Below are 21,027 nucleotides of genomic sequence, written 5' to 3' on the forward strand. Positions count from 1 at the left end.
GGGGCGCGGAGCCACCAGCACGCACCACCACCTGCGCGCGCCGCAACAGTGCCCCTCCCCCCTCCCCATCCCATAGCCAGGGCCCCGCCTCCCCGCGCGGGCCCGGTCTCCATTGGCTGAAGCCGCTGTCTCTTCCCAGTAAAGACGCGCCTAGCCATTGGTCAGGGACCCCTTGGATCCCGCCCCCTTCCGCCCATTGGTGCGCGGGAATCGCTTGTGACTGAGGGGAGGGCAGGGGCCGAAGACGCAGTGTTCGGTTCTCCTTGGGGGCCCGGGCTCCTAGGAGATGGCGGCAAGTGGGTGACTAACTCCACGATTCGCCTTTGGAGGTGCTCAAGGGTCGCCCGGGGCTCCGGTAACTGGTGGGAGCCCGAGGCCATTCTCTCAAGACAGTATCCACCCCCAAGCCTGGAGAAGGACTGTCCAGGCCGGCATCTGCCCTGAGTCCTCTCTCTCCACTGCACCAGCCCCTGCCCCAAATCCCAGGAATTTTTCTAAATACGCATCCACCTGGTGCGGTGAACTAAGGTTTGCAAACAGCAGGAGTAACTACATTATTTTTAAAAGGGTCCGTTTTACCTCTGTATGTCACCAAGATACCTTATTTTTTAGGCCCTTACTTTCTGTCTTAAGAATCAATACTGTGGTATTGGTTCTAAGGCAAGAAGAGCGGTAAGGTTAGGCAATGGAGGATAAGTGATTTGCCCAGGATCACACCTCTAGGAAGTGAATGGGGCAACATCTGAACCCCAAACTCTGACTCCTGGGCTCTATCCATTGTGCTACTTAGCCCCTTCTCACCCCATACTCTTTAACAGCATTTCTTGTAGTTTGTCTTTTTTTTTTTAAACACTTAAATATTTGAAATAACATTTAGAAAAATTTTTTCTACAGGATTTGCTTTTGAAAACAAATACAAGGATTTTAGAGAATAAGTTAAAGTAAATGCAGTCACTGGTTTCTTAACCTTCCCTCAAATTTTAAAATCATTAATGATTGCTTTTTCAGCAATTAATTTTATAAATAACCAATCTTAAAGACACTGTACCTGCCTAAAACAGAAAGTTCCCCAAGATAAAAACATAGCCTCCTCTCTTAATTACTTTAAACTGTATTATTTAGGAGGTTATTTTAGTTATATAATGTTAACAAACATGACATCTTGCTCCTTGTTCCACAGATGTATACAAAATATATATATATATATATATATGTTCATCAGTATTTCCCAAATGCATATGACCACCAACCCAAGTGGGGACATTAATTATACTGAAAAAAATCTGTAAATACTTAAAAAGGGCAGGATCAAGAAAAATTTAGAACAGAAAAAATTTTAAGTTAATTTTAAACCTGGCATAGTTTTGCCTTGAAAATCACTCAGTGAGGTCCATTTGGGAAATGACTGCAGTATAGCATAGCCCAGCCCAACACAGAACCTGCTTAACAAATACAGATCATTAATAGTGGCTATCATTAGGTGTCTGAAGCTTCAACCCTCAAAGATAATTCTGTTTATTCTGTTAATAATGTCCATGTAAGCATTGAAATGGAGAGTGCCTGAGGTTCCCCTCAGTGGAATGGAAGTTCCCTGAGGACAAAAGCAACTTCACTTTGACATTTCATATAGTAGGCTCTCAAGTGCTTGCTGATTTACTATGGGGTTATTTTATTCTGCACTTCATAGCACTAGATGTAGAGAAGCTCTAGAAGCCCAACTGGTCAGAGAGATCCCATTTAGCTAGGCAGTAGCGATAGTGGTCCAAGACTCCCAAACCCCACTTTCTACTTCTTTCTCTGGAACCTCATCAAGTCCAATCCTGGACTTTTGGAAAGGTCTAGTAGAATGGTCTCCTCACACTCTGCCTTCATAGACCAAACACTTGAACTGTATTCACAATTGCCAGGTCTTAACATAGCACCTTGCCTGTCAGGCATATTAGTAAATATTAATAAATGTGGTGGCATGCCCATCTGGATGTATCATATACACATAGAATTAGAAAGGTAGTAAGAAATAATATATAAAATAGTCTTAAAGATACCGAGTAGTGTCCTTAATCCCATGTAATTCATGTTACTTTTCAGTTATCTACTGTATTCAGGCAGTTGCAAAAGAAACCAGACCTAAGACTTTCAACAGACAATAGAGGAATCTTTACCATAAACCACTGATGGGCAAACTATGGCCCTCGGGCCAGATGGTGGAGGGGACATTCCTAATCTGACAAATACAATGAGTAGGATACAATACAATGAAACTTGGAAAGAGTTGCCTTAGCAACAGACTGACAGGTGAGCATTTCCTTTCCTTTGGCCCCCTCTTTAAAAAGTTTGCCCATCACTGCAAACCCATCGGTTAACATTTCTACCACCAATATTGGCCAGCTATACCAGCATTCACAGTTACCCATATTAGCAACTTTCTTAACTTTGTCTTCACCTCCCACAGCCAAGTTCTGTCTATTCTTGCAAAGTTTTCTCACATTTGTGCAATCTTTTCCATCCCTATTGCTAATACCTTAGCATAGGCCCCTGTGCCCCACCCGCCTAGACAATTAAATAGCCTCCATGATTACCTGGTGCTTATGAAAATTGCTCAAACTCCCAATCCCAGCTGGGATGCAAGCCTCTCCATAACTGGGCACCACAAACACTCCTCTACGTCAGGCTGCAAGTCAAACTGGACTCCTCACCACATCTCATATAGGCACCTCTGTCCTTCTATCTGCATGCCTTTGTTCACACTGGTAATTAATCTGTAATTCTACCCATCTTTGAAGACCTAGCTCAAATGACAGCCACCTTCAGGCCAGATTTCAAGTCCTTAAAACCACCTTTTCCTCCATTTAAGCACTTTGTTTACTACTTTTCCTTTGACATTAAATCCCATTTCATTTGGTTCATACTGATCCAACTAACTTCTGTAACTCTGGCAAGGATCTTGCCACTGACCCTGACAACCTTTCAGACCCCAGGATTTCTCTCTCTACCCTGTAGCACTAGATAGTTCACTTTTGGGCCCAGTTTCTTCCTTGTTGTAAGATAGGCTGCTTTTAAAGATACAGTCCATCAAAATTAAACTAGGAGGGGGGCAGCTGGGTAGCTCAGTGGAGTGAGAGTCAGGCCTAGAGACAGGAGGTCCTAGGTTCAAACCCGGCCTCAGTCACTTCCCAGCTGTGTGACCCTGGGCAAGTCACTTGACCCCCATTGCCCACCCTTACCACTCCTCTTCCACCTAGGAGCCAATACACCGAAAAGTACAAGTCTGGCTACTTATAAGCAATTTTGATCAAATTATCTGCAGCTTTAATGAAACATTCAAGCTGTTTCTGATAAGTTAGATGGCCACTGCTCAAAATGCCCATGATAATAAGTATAAAAAAATAGTTAATTATGGCTATTCAATTCCAAGTAATTTTTCCAAAATAACCTCTTTCCTGGGTAACAGTGGATATGTGTGGCTTCAGTACAGTTCTATGTTTTCTTTGTTTTTGTTCTGGGAGGGTTTTTTGTTGTTGTTGTTCAGGGTTAAGATTAAAGCTTGGTGATCAGAAAACCTTCAGCAAATATCTTTTTAAACCAAGCTTGTACATATGAGAAAAATAAAATGCTAACTTTTAGAATAAGAGCTAAAAAACACATACCTAACAAAATAAAAACAATTAAACTTGTTCTTTTAGGGAAAAAAAACCTGAATTTAGCACCATAAAATTCACATTACTATAATAAATATAATGGGAGCAGTTATACACAGGTATGAAGCTTTTACACAGAATCACTTCCAAATCAAAGTGCTTTTCTGATAGGAATGGCTTGGCAGTAACAGAGAAAAAACAGGATGTAAGATAGACTAGTATTAAATAACTTTTTTTTCTGCCTACTAACTGGGGCCAAATGACCAGAGCACAAACACTTTGAAGAGAAACTTCAAGTGCTATCCCTGGCCAATCTTCAATGCTGCCCTGAAATTCTGGTTAACAAAGTCAAGTCGGCCAATAAGCTTCTTGAGAAAAGATAAGCTTTGTTCTGAAAGGAAGGCTATGTATAAACATGGGTGAAATCCTGGTGTGTGCATTTTAGTCTCAATTAACAAACAGAGTTGCACTCTCAAAGTTCTTTTGAAAGTCTACTACTACCATCTGAGAATCACCTTCACAGAATTTGGACTCCAGGGCCTACATTAAAATCCTGGCTTTGCTATTCACTACCTGTTTGACTGCTGACTAATCCTTCCCAGCTCTGGGCTTTAGTTTCCTTATTTGTAAAAAAGAAAATGTGTCATGCACTGTGCTGAGAGATGGAGATCCATACAGGAAGTCTAAGATAGTCTAGAGGCTCACAGTCTGATGGGGAAACATTTCTGAAGGACCCCCTGGTTTTCAGGGCACAATAGCCGAGCCGATGGCCAGATCTCTTCTTTTATGTCATTTCCACTGATAAAATCCAATCTATTATATCTAAGGTTTCACTATTTGACTGGACCAAGGACTATGGGAGAGAATTTTCCTTTCTGGGTCTCATTAGCTATGCCTGCAGCCCCTGTAGGAGCCTCAGCAGGACAGCACCTCCTTGGAGCTGCTTCCCAGGACCAGAAGTCTGACAGGCCACTGCTATCACTGAGGTTCTTAGGCCCAAGGAGCTGAAAGGGAAGCAGGTGATGGTAGTGCTTTGGCTCAATGGTACCCTTCTTGCCTCTCCCACACCACATCTGGCTGCTTCAATAAGGATGCCATGGCAGGTGGAATTGCCCTCAGTCCTCCAACTTTATGACCAGCCCACGGTTTCTTAAGTCATACAGATCCTTGTACCCTCAAGGACTTTTTGGGGGGGTCATTTCTCAGCATGCAAATGACAAACTTATCACTTTCCATTATATTTGAACTGTATAAGAACCAAAACCTGTTGGTGTATGTTTTTAAAAAAATCAACTAGACTTCCGGGCTAAAATGGCTGCAAAGTAGATGCAAGGGACTTCCTCTCCTCACCACTTACTGATATAAAGCACCTCAAAAGAACAAAAACCAAAATCAGATGAGCGAAGGAGCTCATCCATAGGGCACAGACTTGAAGGCAGGCAGGGTTCGGGCATTTCCATGCTATAAGGGAGTAAAATAACTTCTACTGAAGCACAAGCTGATTATCCCTCCCCCAACAGCACCAGAGTCAGAGCAAGTGTGGGGCAATTGCTAGGTTCTGGGTAGGGCGTGGGGAGAGGCTGGCTGAGGACACCAGAGACTTACCCCAGAGAGCAGCAAGACTTGAGATGCCAGGAGGCTGAGGAATGGGGAGATAGAGCAGAGAGGGGCTGCACACATCTGACATAGCAGAGACTGAAAAATATCCTCAGACAAAAACCACTCTGTAGCTCAATACACAGAGAGCCTGCCCTCCTCACTCAGACTTCTGACTGGGAAGGGAAGAAAGAACTAACACAGAAATGGACACCAACACCCAGGAATTACAATCTGCAACTACCAAAAAAAACAAGAACATTGACCCTCGATAATTTCTACAGAGAAAAACTCCAGACTACAGAGGAAACAGCAGAGGATGACAAACAAGCAAACACACCCAAACCTTCCCCCCAAAATGGAAATTGCTCACAAGCTCTTCAGGAGCTTAGATTTGAGATGATGAACCAAGTGAGAAAGATCGAAGAAACTTGGCAAGAAAAGTGGGAAATAATTCAAAAAGAAAATAACAGTTTAAAAGACAATCTCCCACTTGGAAAAAGAAGCCTAGAAATCAAATGAAATGATAAGCAAACTGAAGACCAGAATTGGCCTGCTAGAAGCCATGAAAAAGCAAGATAGATCAAACTGAAAAAGAAAATCAAAAGATCATAGCTGAAAACCAGTCTTTAAAAACTAGAACTGGACAAACAGAAGCTAATGATCTCACAAGAGAGCAAGAATTAATAAAGCAAAGTCAAAAGAATAACAAATTAGAAGGAAACATGAAATATCTCATTGAGAAACAGGTTCATGAGAGACAATTTGAGAATCATAGGCCAACCTGGAAGTAAACAGAAACCTTGACATCATACAAAAAGAAATTATCCAAGAAAACTGCCCTGATATTCTTGAAGAAGAGGGCAAAATAGACATTGAAAGAGTCCACAGATCACCCTCTACATGAAATCCTCGAAAGACAACCCCCAGGAATGTAACTGCCAAATTCAGGAGCTTCCAAGCTAAGGAGAAAATATTGCAAGAAGCCAGAAAGAAACAATTCAGATATCAAAGAGCACCAATCAGGATTACACAGGATCTGGCAGCCTCCACACTAAAGGATCATAAGGCTTGGAATGTGATATTCAGAAAGGCAAAAGAAATGGGCCTACAACCAAGGATCACCTATCCATCAAAACTGACTATATGCTTCCAGGGAAAAGAATGGGCATTTAACAAAATAGAAGATGTCCAAGTATTTGTAAAGAAAAGATCAGAACTAAATGGGAAATCTGATGTCCAAAAACAAAACTCAAGAAATACATGAAAAGATAAATGAGAGGAAATTTTTTTTCTTTTAAAAAATCAGCTAATACCCTATCCCTCCATACCATTTTTACCCTTCTAATATAATCTTCAATAAACATTTGTTTATGCTATGTATAGGCCTGAGAAAGAATAGAGAGGTAGAGGAACAGAAGAGTGAATGAAATGAAACCAAAGAACAGACTTAGGGACAGAAGGAGGGACAGGAGTTGAGGATCAGAGGAATGCTGAAGCTTTTAATTAAAGAAATGAAATGCTTAGGAGGAATGGTAAGATCAAAAAGAGTGATCATTCCACTAAGTGGCCAAGGAGGTTTGGAAGAAGTCATAGGACTTGAAGAGAAAGAAAAACTGGGTCTCCCAAGACACAGACAAGAGCTGGGAAGAAGAGGAAGACAGAGTCAAGTGCTGAACTCTTTGAGAAAGGAGTTGCCTTGGGGCTGGCAGAGAAAGCCACCATTACTCTCTGTATATGGAGAAGAGAGGGAACAAGCATTTCTTATATACCTACTGTGTGCCAGGCACTGTGCTAAGTTGTTTATAAATATTATTTCATTTGATCTTCACAATAATTCCTCGGAGGTAGATACTATTATTATTCCCATTTTACAGTGGAGGAAACTAAGGAATACAAGTTTAGTAATTTGGTCAGGGACACAAAGCTAATAAGCGTCTGAGACAGGATTTGAACTCAAGTTTTCCTGACTCCAGGCCCAGCACTCTATCCACTGCACAGATAACTCCTGGTTGTTAAGTGATGGTGGTGAAGGGAGAGTCTGGAAGTGACAGATGGATGCAAAGAAGATTTGCCTCTGGGCCTATGTTAAGTGGTATAAATAAAGGTATAGGCAATGCTGGAGAGGATGGGCGGGGATGCAGGTCTCAGTGAAATTAGAAAGGAGTCAGAATGAAAGGAAATTTATTCATATCAGATTTCTTTTCACCAATATTTCATAAATTCTAGTCCAATCAATGCTAACAAGGAGATTACAATAACAGACTACAATCTTTTAAGGGAGTCATTTTAGACAAATAGCCATGCAAAGATCAATACATGGTAAGCATACAATATGGTTATTAATACCAAATGGTTGGTATAGACCCACGTTGGTGAAGGTGTGGCATGTGTACCCTGGCATGCTGGAGGGAGCTGCTCCCCTCCCCCTCTTCTACCTCACCTGAGGACATTTTTCACATGTTCCACCCCTCTGCCCAGCAGCCCAAGTGCAACCGGCCCCTGTCTGGAGTAATGCGAGGGGCTCACAGGTGACTTAAAGGTACAGTTTGGGCATAAGATCTCTAAAAGGTTTGCCAATGCTGGTATAGATGGTAAGTGATATGAGTTGAGAATGAAAAAAACATTCTATAGTACAGTAGGCCAGAGACCCTAAGGAAGGGGGACTTGAATAATGAGTGGTATGTAGGATGGGTACTGCTCAGATCAAAGGGAAACCCTAACATAGAACATAATCCACAGGAAAGCAGAGATAATGAGGAGAGAAGACAGTGGCTGGCACAAAGGGACTTAATAACAGAGAAGCTCAACTGAAAGATTGAAGCCAAGGAGTGTAAGGCCTTAAATGCCTGGCTAAGCAACCATGGATAGTTCTCACCTAGCACATAATCTCTCAATTTGGATTTAAGGAGTTCTTACTTCTTAGTAACCAACTACAAACTGAAGTGTGATAACTAACCTCAAAAATACCAAAATTAAGAATGAACACTGAGGTTGCTTTTGAGAAATCACTCCTACCACATGCCCAAAGCAGTAAGAGAAAGGTTATTACAAATCCTCTATTCCATAACTCAATAGTCCAAAGTAAGATTCACCAGCACACACAGTCAAGGTGGGGTTCCTCTCCATCACCTACCAACCTTAGACTAGCTTCCCAGGCACATGGTCATAAAGCATCAGGCCCTGTTATGTGGATCTGTTATTACAAGCATCCCAAGAGCCCCAAATGCACATATTTGCTTAGGAACAATGAGAAAGGTGTACTGTTCTTCCAGAATTTCATTGGCCACACATTTTCCATTATAAACTCACAGATACTTGGTAGCCAAGAGGTTTCCATTTCCAGAGGAAATACCACTGCACCATTATCAGATGGTGATATACTAGAAGAAGCCAAGCACAGGATGCAGGACAATCAAGTCTATCCCCCCCTTTGGCTCTCTTATGTATTAGATGTCCTGGGTTTATGGAGTTACTAAGGAAGCTTACCTGGAGCTGAAGAGTGTGCCGGAGGATTGTCTCCTCTAAGGCCTGAATCCACTTCTCTCTCTCATCAGCATCACGAGCTGTTAAAGAAGGTGCACATTATTAATGCCTTATGCATTGACAGTGTTTTTTAAATAATACAAAGCCACATCTGATATGATGTTACAGGACTTTCTAATTAGAATGGAAGTTCACTCTGACAGGTTCTTTCACTCAGAAGTGTTGTAAGTGGGAAGACTCTTTTGGCCCTGGCGTCTGGGTGGAGTCTCTTCTTAGCTCTGCCACCTTGGTTAAACTCATTTCCCCTTCACTAGACTTCAGTTTCCTCATTTGTAGAATGAGAATGACTGACTAAAGATTCTCTAAAGTGACAACTGTATTTCTGTGATTCAGTGATGCTGTTTGTAGTAAGGAAAAGAGTGCTGAACCATTCATTCCACAAACACTTACTCACTTATTAACTGTGTGCTAACATTGTTAATATGTCAAGCCTGGAAGAGACAGGGCTCTTGGCAAGGAGTTCAGAGCCTAACAGAACAAGAGGACCACCACAAAAAACAAGGCTTCCCAGCATTTCATGATAAGGGCATTAAAAGCTGTCAGCCAAGGGTAAAAGGTCATTAACAGCCTGAGGGGCTTCATTATAAATTAATTGTGTCCACAAACAAATGTCCAAACTCATCTGGCCAATAATTTCTGCCTCTTCCCCACCATATCTTTGGTCACAACAGTGGGAGTAAGGTGAATCTCTTTTACTTCCTAAGCCCTCTGGTCTGTGGGAAACAGTCAACTCCTTTAGGGTACGGCCCTTTCCTAAGCATCTCTGTTATCTCTGACATGGCCAAACTCTGTCTTGCATTCAAGAGATGTTTGCTGAACTAACAACCTAAGAGTGAAACAGATATGAGACAGGGAAAAGAAAGAATAGGAAAGTAAGGAGAGAGGAAATGTTAGCAATTTCCAAATGCTTTTAAGGTTTGCAAAGCACTTTACATGCACCTCACTGTTTTCTCTCCCAAATCTCCATTTTCTGGCTGGGGGAAGTGCTAGAGGCAGGATTTGAACTGAGGTCTGCCTATCTGCTGCACCTTTAAATTCACTGTCATACCTTGCTATTAGTAGCAGTGCAACAAGCCAGGTCACTCCTGAAGGACTTATGAGAAAGAATGCTATCCACATTGAGAGAAAGAACTATGGGAGTAAAAATGCAAAAGAAGAATATATGACATCAGTTATCACATGTATATATAAGTATATGATTTGGGGTCAAAGCTTTAATAAATCGCTCTATAGCAAAAATGAATAATATGGAATATCAAGTGACAACATTTGTACAACCCAGTAGAATTGCTTGTCAGTTCTGGGAGCTTTGAGGGAAGAGGGGAGGGAAAGAAAATGAATCATGGAAACATGGAAAAATAATTTAAAAAATAAAATTAAAAAATAATCAATTTACTGTCATACTGCTACTGACAAGCTAAGGAAATGATTTTGGGTGGCACTGGAAATAGCCCCAAAGGAATCATCTCTGCCAATTCTGACATCCACACTGTCCAGATTCTTACAGTGAAACTCTGTATGGCACTCCTCAGTATTTGCCCTATACTCTATGATCAGATCCATGGTCCTGCTTTTTCCATTTGCATCTCATTTTTCTTCCTGCCTTTCCCTGTTATAAGTTGTTGGGTCTTTCTTTTTTTTTTTTTTTTTTTTTTTTTCATTTTTGTCAAAGGAAATTTTATCAAAGGCTATGAGAGACTTTGAGTAAAGGTAGAAAGCACTGGTCTTAAAATCAGACCATCAAATCCCAAATACATTTTTTACACTCTCTTCCCTCCTTGCAGGGTACATCTGTAAAATGAAGGGGCTGGACTCCATGACTCTCAAAGTCCAGTCCTAAGAGTCTGCGAAATAGAGCAAGGTTTACTGCACCTGGACCCAGGCTTCAGGGAAGACATATACAGTTGCTTGCTGGTTTCCCTAACTCTCCCTCCTGTGATCATTTCCCTAAAAATCATTTAGATTTTTCACTCTAAACCAAGCTTAGTAGAAGGAAAATTACAGAAGATTAGTAATAACAACTAGAATTCAAATGGCACTTCAGGTATTGGAAAACACCTTATATTAAATGTGATTTAGGTTTTAAAATTCAATTCAATTTTTAAAAAAGAAGTTAACACCAGGAGTCAAGAGTTTTAGTCCAGTTAGTTATTATATCTATCTTTCTATCTCCATCCATCCATCATCTATCGCTCTATCCTTGTTTACCTATCTCTCCATCCAGCCATCCATTTATCCATCCATCTACTTTTCTATTCAGTCATCAATCTCTCCATCTCTCCATATCATCATCATCATCATCATCATCATCATCATCATCACCACCACCACCACCACCACTGACGTTGGCAAAGTCCCTCCACCTCTAGTCTTCAACTAACTCATATATAAAATTAGGACATTAGAATAGAGATGATCTCTGAGATCTCATTCCAACTAAAAAAAAAAATCAGAAAATTAGAGGATAGAATAGAAGGATCTTTGGGATCTCTTAGTCCAACCTTTTTGTTTTATGTTATTATGATTTTACAGTTCTGAAAATGGATTTCACTGCTCTAGTCCCTAAACACACAATTCCCAAGGAACATTCATTCATTTGAAATTAGTGAAAAATTAATAATTAAAAGGCATTTATTAAGCACTTACTATGTGTCAGACACTGTCAAAAAAAAACTGGCAGATACAAGGAAAAGTCAACATAGTCTCTACCCAGAAGCTCATATTCAATGTGTACGACAACATGAGAATGACTGGGTACACCCAAGATAGATACAAAGTAGACGGAAGTAATCTCAGAGCAGAATCGACTAGCAGCTGGGGAGCCCAGGAGAATTCTGTCATCCTGTGAATAAGTATTTATTAAGTGCCTACTGTGTGCTAGGCACTATGCTAGGCAGTGGGGATATAAGAACAATGAATGAATCAAACCCTACCCAAAAGGAGCTTACATTCTCTTGAGGGACATAACAGTACACATGTAAATATAAAAGCATAAATGCTCAATATTTACTAGTTTAATATAGTTTGGAAGGAAGGGCACTAGTAGCCACTGGAATAATCAGGACAGGCCACCTCCTACAGAATCTCACATTTAAGTAGCATCTTGAAGGGAGAGACTAGGAGGCAAATGTGAGGTGGGACAGCATTCCAGGCATGGGGTACATAGCCAAGGCAAAAGCCTGGAGATGGGAGATGCAGCATGCTGTGTGGGGAACCTCTGGAGAGAAGGCCTGTTTAGTTGTTGTTCCAGAATGTAAGAAAGGAAGTAATAGCCAATGAAGCTGGGGTCAGGTGGTATAGTGCTTTAAAAGGTAAATAGGGAGATTCTATTTTAATCTAGTGACAAAGGAAGCCACTAGAATAGAATGAGGAGAGCAATCATAGAGTTAGCTAGGCACTTAGGTAAAATTCGTTTGAGAGCAGTGTAGATAGCTAGGTGGCCAGGGCAAGAGGTGATCCAAAGAGGTAGAAACGAACTGGCTCTGGTGGGAGGAGGGAGAATGAGGAGCTGAGGATAATGCCAAGGTGACCTATCAGGAGGCTGGAAGGATGGATGATGGGGCTTTTGACAGAAATAAGGAAGCAAGAAGGGTCATGAGAGAGACGAGCACTGGGTTTGGGATGTGTTGAGTTTCCAAAGTCTCTGAGGCATCTAGATGTCCAATAGCCAATTGCTGATGCAGGACTGAGGTTCTGGAAAGAGGTTGGGGCTGGATATACAGACCTGACAATCGCTGACAAAGAAATTATAGTTTGGCCCCTGCGATCTGATGAGGTTACTGGAGAAGAGAATTCTGAGGGACAATCACAGTCATGGAGCCTAATAAGAAGGATAAGCAGGACTGGATGGTCAGACAGAGAGGGGGAAAACTGGAAATCAGGAGCATCATGAAAGCCCAGAGAGAAGAGAGAGGAACCAGGAGGAGAGGTCAAGTCATAAAGATCAAGAAAAAAGAGGCTTGAGAAAAGGCCATTCAATTTGACAATTAAAGAGAACATAGGTATTAACTGATTTGTTTCCTCCCCCTCTCCCCCCTTATTGTGTGTCAGGCACTATGCTAAACATTTTACATCTCTGTAATCCTCACAACAACCCCACCAAGCAGGTGCTGTTATTATATCAGCCCCTTTTACAGCTGAGGAAACCTAGGCAAATAGAGCAGGGGTCAGCAACGTATGGCTCTTGAGCCATATCTGGCTCCACCTCCCGACCACTGGTCCAGGCAGAGCCCCAGGATGTGCCCCCAGGGGACTCTTCAGCCCCCGCCCCATATTCTAGCACCTTCCACCTCCATCCTCCTCCTTCTGCAGGTGTTTATGGCTCTCATGGCCAAAAAGGTTGCCGACCGTTGAAACAGAGCGTTAGTAACTTTTCTAAATTCACACATCAAATGACTGTCTGAGGCTGGATTTGAACTCTAGTCTTCCTGATGTTGGGCCCATTGCTCTAACCACCACTAGTGGTACCACCTCACTGCCTCTAAAAATAGTGGAGAGAAGGGAGAAGGTAGGTAGAGGGATGGAGGAAGAAATTTAGACCAAAATACATTAATTAAAAATGTTTTTGGAAAAAACATCATTGATAACTTTGGAAAGTATTTTCACTTGCATAATAAGGTCAGAAGCTGGATTATCAAAGTTTAAGAATGAAAGGAAGAAATGGAGAGAGTGTAGGACACTTTCCAACAATTTTGGCCAAAAAAGGGAGGAAAGCTAGAGGAAGATAATTTAAGGGGACACAGTAGTGTCTAGTGAAGGTTTTTTAAAGATGAGGGTGACCTGGAAATCCTGCAGAAGATGCAATAGGAGCTGTGACCTGACAGAAGCCAAAGTAAGCAGGAGGTGAGAAGGGAGAGCATTCCAAGCATGGGGAACATCGAGTACAAAGGCACCAAGTCCAGAGATGAAGTGTCTCAGAGGGAAGGCAAGGCAGAGAGAGGGGACTAGGAACAGCTGCTTGTAGAAAGTGAGAGCTTCAATGAAACTTGAAGGAAGCCAGGAGGTAGAAAGGAGGAAGGAGAGAACTCCAGTTATAGAAAATAGCCACTGAATCTTCCCAGAGCCAAGAGACAGATTGCCATATGGGAGGAACAGTGTGGAAGCCAGTGTCCCTGGATCACAAAATAGGTGGAAAAGGGAGTAAAAGGTAAAACAACTGCAAAGGTAAGATTGTGTTAGGTTGTGGTGGGCTTTAAAAGTCAAAGAAAGAATTTTATACTTGAGAAAGTTCCACTGGGCCATTTTTTGAAATTGATACTAAATATCAATGGTAAGACAGAAGAGAGGTAAAGACTAGACAATGGGGGTTAAGTGACTTGCCCAGGGTCACACAGCTAGAAGTATCTGAGGCCAGTTTTGAATCTAGGATCTCCCATCTCTAGACCTGGTTCTCCATCTACTGAGCCACCCAGCTTCCCCTGCCACTGGTGGGAGACAAAGACAGAGAGATTTGATCAGACCTCTACCCAGACAGCTGAGTTCCTATACCACAGTGGTAGTGGAGCCAGAGGACAGAAGGGAGGAGTATACAAGAGATGTTTAAAAGACACAATCAATAGGACTTGATAACAGATTTGAAATGAGAAGCGTGAGTGTAAGAAGTCAAGGGTGACACCTAGGTTGTAAGCCTGGGTGATGCCCTTCATAGTAAGAGGAAGATGAAGAGTTCAGTTTTAGACATGTGGCATTTAGACACTTAAGGGGGACACTTAGATACTTAAAGGGGAGATCTCTAATAGCCAGTCATTGATATGTCAGGAGAAAAGTGTAGGCTGGATAAATATATCTGAGCATCATTTGCATAGAGGTGATAGCTGAAGAGGAAATCTCAAGAATCTATAAAAAGAAGAGAGACCAAAGACAGAGTCTTGGGGGACACTTACTGTTTATGAGACGACAGTCTAACAAAAGAATCTAAGAACGAGTCAGATAGGTAGAAGAACTAGGAGAGAGGTAGGGTTATAAATGTCCAGAAAAAAAGGAATATCAAGGAGAAAAGAATGATCAACAGTGACAAAAGCTGCAGAGATGTCAAGAAGGATAAGGACTGAGAAAAGGCCTTTGGATTGGGGCAGTAAGAGATCCTCATTAGTCTGGGAGAAAGCAGTTTTGCTTAAATGACAAAAGAGGAAGTCAGACTGTTGAGAGTTAATCAGAGAGTGAAAGGAAAGAAAGAAGAGGTATCCATCATGGCTAAATTCCACCTTTCAAGAAGTTTAGCACAAAAGGAATGAGACAGGGCATGCAGGCTAACAGAAAGGACTAAGTGAGTGGTGTTTGAGGAGGGAAACAAGAGGTGTGTTTGTAGGTTGTAGAGTAAAGGCCAGTGAACAGGGAGAGTGTAGAGCTGAACTGACTCAGCCAGGGAGCAAGATGAGGAGAGGAAGAACAGATAAATCAGTTCAAGGGTGATGACCTGAGAAAGAACTAGGGAAGGAGGGAGGAAGAGTCCCTCAAGGAAGAAGAACTGGCTTAGAGGTTGTAAGGCAAAGGGAGAAGTAGAGTTAAGAGTTACAACAGATAATAATCAAATAAAGGAATTCCAAAATTTATTAACATGGGAGTGGAACATTATAATGTTAATTACATATAATGGCAAGATCAACTAGGAAGAACTGAAAATGCACACCTACCTTCCCTTCGCTGCAGAGGCGATTTCAGAGCATTTCAGGTACTGTTAGACATGATGAATGTACATGATTTTTCAAAATGTCTTATTTTTCCTCTTTTTAAAAAAAGTTGTTAACAAGTGACACTTCTCTGAATAATGCAAGGAGTAGGATCAATACCTGGAAAATGATGTGGCATCAAAATCAAAGGCTTCATTTTAAAGCAATGATTGAAGTTGTGGGGAGGCCAACTTTGGTCCATTCTAGGTGCCCAAACCTAAATGGCTAATCTCATTACTAGTGATGCCAACAAGTGCCTCTGAAGTCCCTTTCAGGTCTTGATCTTTAATGATAGGATGCTTCCTGGTGGATCCACACCAAGTGTGGATCCAGGGGCTTTACTTCCTACTTTGGTTACTGTCACCAAGGCACTGAGCTTCCTGAAGTCTCCATGTTATCACCTGTTAAACAAGGTGGAGTGGACTGAGAAGCTCCCTAAGGCGCCTCCTACTTCTAAATCTTACAACCTCAAAAGTTTCTTTCAGCTTTCAGATGCTTTTGGGAGCAAGAACCATTTCCTTTTTGCCTCTATGCCCCCTGTACTGGGCAACTTGATTTGCATAAAATAGGTACTTAATATTTATTGTACTGAAATCAAATCTATTATTCTATGATTCTCTTCCAGTCTTTGTTACCTCCTCCCCTTGGATCTTCCCTCTGAGTCCACGTCTCTTGGTCTGTTTTCCCTAATCATTTCTGCCTAGTTCCCCTCCCTCCTTAGCACAAAGGTGCTCAGGCACAGCAAACACCAGAGACCAAGATCATCGGAGTGAGTTATGCTGCCCCCCTCTCCAAGTGCTCATCAAAGAGTAACTGAAGTGACTTTCACATTCTCTACCTGCCTGTACTTAAGACACATTCCCCATTTATCTTTTCATCTTGTTATTCCTTTGGTTATTGCTCTAGTTGACCAAGCCACATTCCAAAGGACATTACATTACCTGTGTCCTTTCTATTAATACTACCTGGAATGTCCTTTACAGGTTGCTCCCACTTCATCTCAAAGGTCCTATCTTTAAAGTTTATGTTCATTGCTGTTTGTTGTTGTTCAGCCATTTTTCAGTCATATCTGACTCTTTTCTTGGCAAAGATAATGGAGTGCTTTGCCATTTCCTTCTCCAGCTCATCTGACAAATGGGGAAACAGAGGCAAACAGGGTAAAGTGACTTTCCCAGGATCACACAGCTAAGAAGCAATTGAGGCCAGATATAAACTCGGGAAGATGAATATTCAAAATTCTAGATTCAGAACTCTATCCACTGTATCACCTAGCTGCCCTACTGTGCTGCCCAGCTGCCATTAGCAAACTCTTTTGTCATGAATGGCACCAAGGGAAATTTATCCAAAATATTTCAAGACTGGAATCAAAAAGATGTTAAGTGAATGAAGTTTGATCCTGAGAGAACCTCTTCTATTTCAGCCTAAGACTTTCTTTTCTTCCTTCTACTATCTCCTACCTCACAGTTAAATCATTCTTATGTCACAAAATCATGGAATGTTAAAGCTGGAAGGTACCTTAGAGAAAATCCTTTTACAGAGGAACATGAGAACAGGAAGGGCCCAAAGCCACATGGTTGCTAAGTGAGAGATGAGACTCAAATCTGGGACTCCTGGCCCTGAGTCTTCCCAGCTCTCTTCCCTAGGGTTCTCTAGCCTAAGCCCCAAAAGGCAGCATAGAGTAATGAAGAGTCCCAGATCTGAAGTTCCAACACCTGGGTTCAAATCCCAGCCCTGCTACTTAATAACTAATGTTGAGAGGGCCAGTTCTCAAGGATCTAAATCAATTCTAGGCATGATCTTCTGAAAAATGACATAAGAAGTTAGAGAAATTAAGAGGAGGAAAACCAGGATGGTGAAATGGGTGAAAGAATTGTGGAACTTGGAGCAAGATGAAGAGGAACACCATAGCTTTCTTCACCAATATGAAGGGCACCACGAGAATAGGGATCAGACTTGTGCTTTGTTAAAAATGGGGCAGAACTAGGTGCAAAAAAGCAGAGAGTGTAAAGAGACAGATTGAGGCTTAATCATGGAAAAAAAAAAAACTTGTGGACGATGAGAGCCTAAAATGAGCTGGCTTGGGAAAGGATGGATTTCTCTTCAGCGGTCTTTAAGTAGAGAATGCCTATTTGTTAAGGCATGTTATCAAAAGGATCCTTGCTCAAGTACAAATGGACTGGGGGGGGGGTCTCCAGTCCTCTGTGGTACCTCTCTGACCTCAGGGCAATCACTATATCTCTGTGATTTCAGTTTTCTCATCTGTAAAATAAAAGGGCAAACAAAATCATGCTTTAAAGTCTCTTCCAACTCTAATTCTAGTTTTTTTTCAAAGCTTTCCTAGATTCTACCACATTTGGAGCAACTGTAGCCTCTTAGCAGCTTAATAAACAATAATCAAGGGCTAGATTATGAGGAAAGGAAATAGTGGTCACTCCCTGCAGGGTTTACCATATAAGGCCACACACAGGATGTGTTTTTAAAAGAAAAAACAAAATGTCCCTCCAAGAAAATACTGTTTTTCAAAAGTATTTTCTAATTTTAACTCCTTTATCTTTTTTCCACATTTGTTTAATTATACTTCCTACTTCCTGTCATTATTTATGCTTTCAATAAGAGTAAAAGTATATGAAGTCATTGAAAATATCTCATTTTCTAATCCAGGGAAACTACCAACTGTCCAGGACTTACTGTAACAATTGTTCCAACATGCCTACCTGCCTGCCTGCCCTCTAATGCTCCCAAGTATAATTACAGAGCAATGGATCCCACCTACTCCAAAGGGCTGTTCTCTTCTGTTCCTGTACAGATGGTCTTTGAGGGACATTTACTGTCTATTTACAGAACTGGTACTGTAGCAAGAGTCCCTTACCAAGGAACAACAAAAAGCCCTATTACCCTCCAGACACTAAGCTTAGGGCTGAGGATATGGAGACAAAAGTGAAAGTCCTTGCTCCCAAGGAACTAGCTATACACCCACAACAGATACACAGGAAGCATGGCTCAGTTAGCACCCTCCCTCTTTCTAACTCCTTGAATGACCTCAAGTGTTCATTCAAACTCCTCTTCAGTTTCTACCTCTCTACCCAAAGGATCATAGAAGGAACCTTTGAAGACAATGAGTCAAATGCCCCTTATTTCATAAATAAGGATATTGAGCCTGGTTCACATGAGGAGTGAAAGGATTTGAACTCAGGTCCTCTTGATTGGTTCCGCCTCTCTGAAGGAGTTATCTTGGATTAACTCACTCATTCAGTCAACATTTATTAAGCACCTAATAAGTGCAAGGAACAGTCCTAAATTCTGGAGATACAAAGAAAGACAAAAGGCAGCCCCTTATCTACAAAACAAGCTATTTACAGGATAAACAGGAAATCATTAAAAGAGGGGAAAACGCAGGGTAGCATTAGGGAAGGTAGAATTTTAGTTGAGACTTAAAAGAGTTCCCATTAGTCTCTGAAAGTTTTGAAACATGATGGCTGCTCATGTAGTATACATTAACAAGGCTAATTGCTGACATTGTAATAATACAAAGATGCTATTGCCACTTATAGCATTCCCTTTGCCTAGAGCAGTAGCTTCTAAACATATCTGATCTGACTCTAAACAGAGCATCACCTGCTACCTTCCTGATCCCCCCCAGCTGCTAGAGCCCCTTTCAAATTCCCGTGTAGCCATTTTGTATTTATTAAACAAACATCCCAATGAATGGACATGTCTCTTCCTGTTGGATTATCAAAGAATCACCCTAACAGTTTTATTTTTTGTCTCTGTACCTACCATGCCTAGCACAGTGCCTGGAATATAGCATGCACTTAACAAAAGCTTGCTGACTGGCTGGCCATTATCTTCTACCAATTCTGCTGGGCCAGGAACCTTTCACTGCTACCCTTAGCCTTGATCTGCCCCACCCCTCCATCACCAGCACAGAACTTGGAAGGAGAGGGAAGCTAAGAAGAATCAGTGGGCCAGATGAATGGACTCCGGGTGCTACTGTCTCCTTGGCTGCTGTTGCCAAAGCCGCCATTATCTCTGTCTAGCACAGATGCTATCACCCCTGGCCCAGAACCTAGAGACTTCCCTAAGCTCTTAGATCATCCCTTATCTGGCTGATAAATGGTGGAAACTAGCTGAGCCTCAGGCCCACCCCCTACCAAATGTCTTCAGACCCCCATCCTCTCCTTGGGGAACACCATCCCTACACTCCTGTCTACTTTGAAGACCTCTGGCTTGGTTGGAGTGCCCTTCCTCCTTGATTTACCCAGAGGGAAGTGATCTTTCAAGCCCTCTCGTTCCCATGATTCTCTATTCTACTCAAGCAGCACTCAGACTCTACCAGATCAGGTCTCATAGCCCTCACTATGCTAGAATCAGTTATACCTGTGAACATGCACACTGAATTCAACTTGATCACCACCACACACCTGTAGCAGAGCTGTTTCTGCCACTGCATCCCCAGTGCAGTGCCTGTACAGTGCCTGGAACACAACTGAAAGATGTTGCTTGTTTTGAAACACACAGTAGGAGCAATAAGAATTTGCTGAATTGCATGAATACCAGCCCAATGCATGAGCTCAGGTCTAACAACCACTTGTGAGGCAGGTGATGTCTGTTTTTTAGACGACGTAGTCCCAAAAGAGCCATGGTTCTATTTTTAAAACAAAAAAACATGTCCACAGAAGAAATTAATTGCAACCCTGTTGCCCTTGGGCCAATGTGGGATCCAGATGCTCAAATACTGATGCAATTGTAGTCGACAGTATCAAAAATGCAATGTTGGTATCAAGGGAGGTGAAGACCTTATGTCCGGCACACAGTAGGAGCTTAAATACTGGGTGACTGCCTATCCCTTGTCTGATGGCTCACATATATATTATGGACGTTATGCTTGGAGCTTCCTAATGCCACTAACCTTCACACAGATGAAGCCAAAAGGCAAAGAAGGGAGGGAGAGAAATAAAGGAGACAAGTGTAAACAACTTTTTCCCTGCTGGGTCACAAATTCTCTGAGCCTCAGGCTGAGGCTCCATGGTTGTTTTCATCTATAAAATGAGCAAGGTGGAGCTGTTGACTTCTATGGTCCCTTATACCTTTGAATCCAGGGTGTGGGGATCCCCTTTTCCTTCTCTCACCCTCTGATTTCTTCCTCCTAACTCTAGGCTGGATATACCACTGACATCTTAAACTCCACATTTCCAAAACAAAACTCCTAACTACCTTTCCTCCAAATCTACTCCTTTCCAGAACGTTATTTCTGTCAAAGGGCCCAGCACCCAGCACCCTGCCCATTACAGACCCACAAACCAGAATACTTCCTCCTCTCTTTGTTCACCCTTCCCCCACCATATCTCTCAATGAATCTACTGCCAAATTTTGCTGCCTTTTAAACAAGCCTAGATCACTCATCTTTTCCTTATTTTTTTTTTTAAACCCTTGTACTTTTCGGTGTATTGGCTCCTAGGCGGAAGAGTGGTAAGGGTGGGCAATGGGGGTCAAGTGACTTGCCCAGGGTCACACAGCTGGGAAGTGGCTGAGGCCGGGTTTGAACCTAGGACCTCCTGTCTCTAGGCCTGACTCTCACT

General features: G+C 42.0%; 1 protein-coding gene across 5 annotated transcripts in view; it reads right to left on the minus strand.

Annotated features, from left to right (window-relative positions):
* The window catches only part of OSBPL9 (oxysterol binding protein like 9), a 160,059-nt gene that overhangs the window by 73,210 nt on the left and 65,822 nt on the right, over positions 1-21,027 (minus strand). For all 5 annotated transcript variants that reach the window (XM_044676463.1, XM_044676462.1, XM_044676461.1 and 2 more), the window contains one exon: positions 8,724-8,800. In XM_044676463.1, coding sequence (XP_044532398.1) covers positions 8,724-8,800 — 77 coding nt within the window. The remainder of the gene's footprint in view (positions 1-8,723; positions 8,801-21,027) is intronic.

This window comes from Gracilinanus agilis, chromosome 4 (assembly GCF_016433145.1).
Source record: "Gracilinanus agilis isolate LMUSP501 chromosome 4, AgileGrace, whole genome shotgun sequence".
NCBI classification, from domain to species: domain Eukaryota; kingdom Metazoa; phylum Chordata; class Mammalia; order Didelphimorphia; family Didelphidae; genus Gracilinanus; species Gracilinanus agilis.